Below are 885 nucleotides of genomic sequence, written 5' to 3' on the forward strand. Positions count from 1 at the left end.
ATCGCACCCGGGACCCTTCAGTCTGCAGGCCGATGCTCTATCCACTGAGCCAAACCGGCCAGGGCTGAGATGAGGTTCTTGAAGTACAGAACAGAAGGTCTGGCCAAGAGTTAGTGCCCAAGACCGAGAAGAAAGGAGACTCAGGAGGGTACAGTCAGGGGAGAGCGAGGAGGCAGTGCCCGGGGAGCAGGGGTGGGAGGGGAGGCCGGCCGTCAAATGCAGACAAGCCCCAGGGCCCCACGGGGGTGGGGGGCAGCTGGGGATGAAGGCCAGGAGCCAGGGTCTTCACAGCCACTGCCCCTGCGTCTGTCCCCAGCGTGGCTATCCTGATCTACCTGAGCTCTAAGTACCAGACGGCGGACCACTGGTACCCACCCGACCTGCAGGCCCGCGCGCGCATCCACGAGTACCTGGGCTGGCACGCGGACTTTATCCGGGGCACCTTCGGGGTGTGCCTGTGGACCAAGGTGAGGAGCGCCGTCCGGGGTGGGGGGCGGTTGCCTGTCAGGGGCCTGGGAGGAGGCGGGGGCCACAGACTGAGCCTACACTTGGCCCGTGTCAGGTGCTGGCACCGCTCATTGGGGTCCAAGTGCCCGAGGAGAAGGTGAAGCGCAATAGGGCCGCCGTGGACCGGGCGCTGCAGCTCCTGGAGGATCAGTTCCTGGGGGACAAGGCCTTCCTCACCAGCCAGCGGGTGACGCTGGCGGACCTCATGGCCCTGGAGGAGCTGATGCAGGTACGAGCTTGGCTGGCGAGGGGCATCTGCGGGCAGCGCCCTCTTACCGCAGCACTGAGGCCTAGAGGGCGCCAGGGCCTCGACCTGCTGCTTCCGTCCTGGGCGGGGTTTCCTCCTGGTGCTTTTTTAAAAAAAATTATTTTTATTTA

At 64.4% G+C, this 885-nt stretch overlaps 1 protein-coding gene across 1 annotated transcript in view; it reads left to right on the forward strand.

Annotated features, from left to right (window-relative positions):
- Positions 1–885, forward strand: part of LOC102238668 (glutathione S-transferase theta-2B) — a 3,589-nt gene that overhangs the window by 1,714 nt on the left and 990 nt on the right. The window contains exons 3-4 of the mRNA XM_005886288.2: positions 317–467; positions 563–736. Of these exons, the coding sequence (XP_005886350.1) occupies positions 317–467; positions 563–736 (325 nt within the window). The remainder of the gene's footprint in view (positions 1–316; positions 468–562; positions 737–885) is intronic.

Source organism: Myotis brandtii, unplaced genomic scaffold, assembly GCF_000412655.1.
Source record: "Myotis brandtii unplaced genomic scaffold, ASM41265v1 scaffold97, whole genome shotgun sequence".
In the NCBI taxonomy this organism is placed as follows: Eukaryota; Metazoa; Chordata; class Mammalia; order Chiroptera; family Vespertilionidae; genus Myotis; species Myotis brandtii.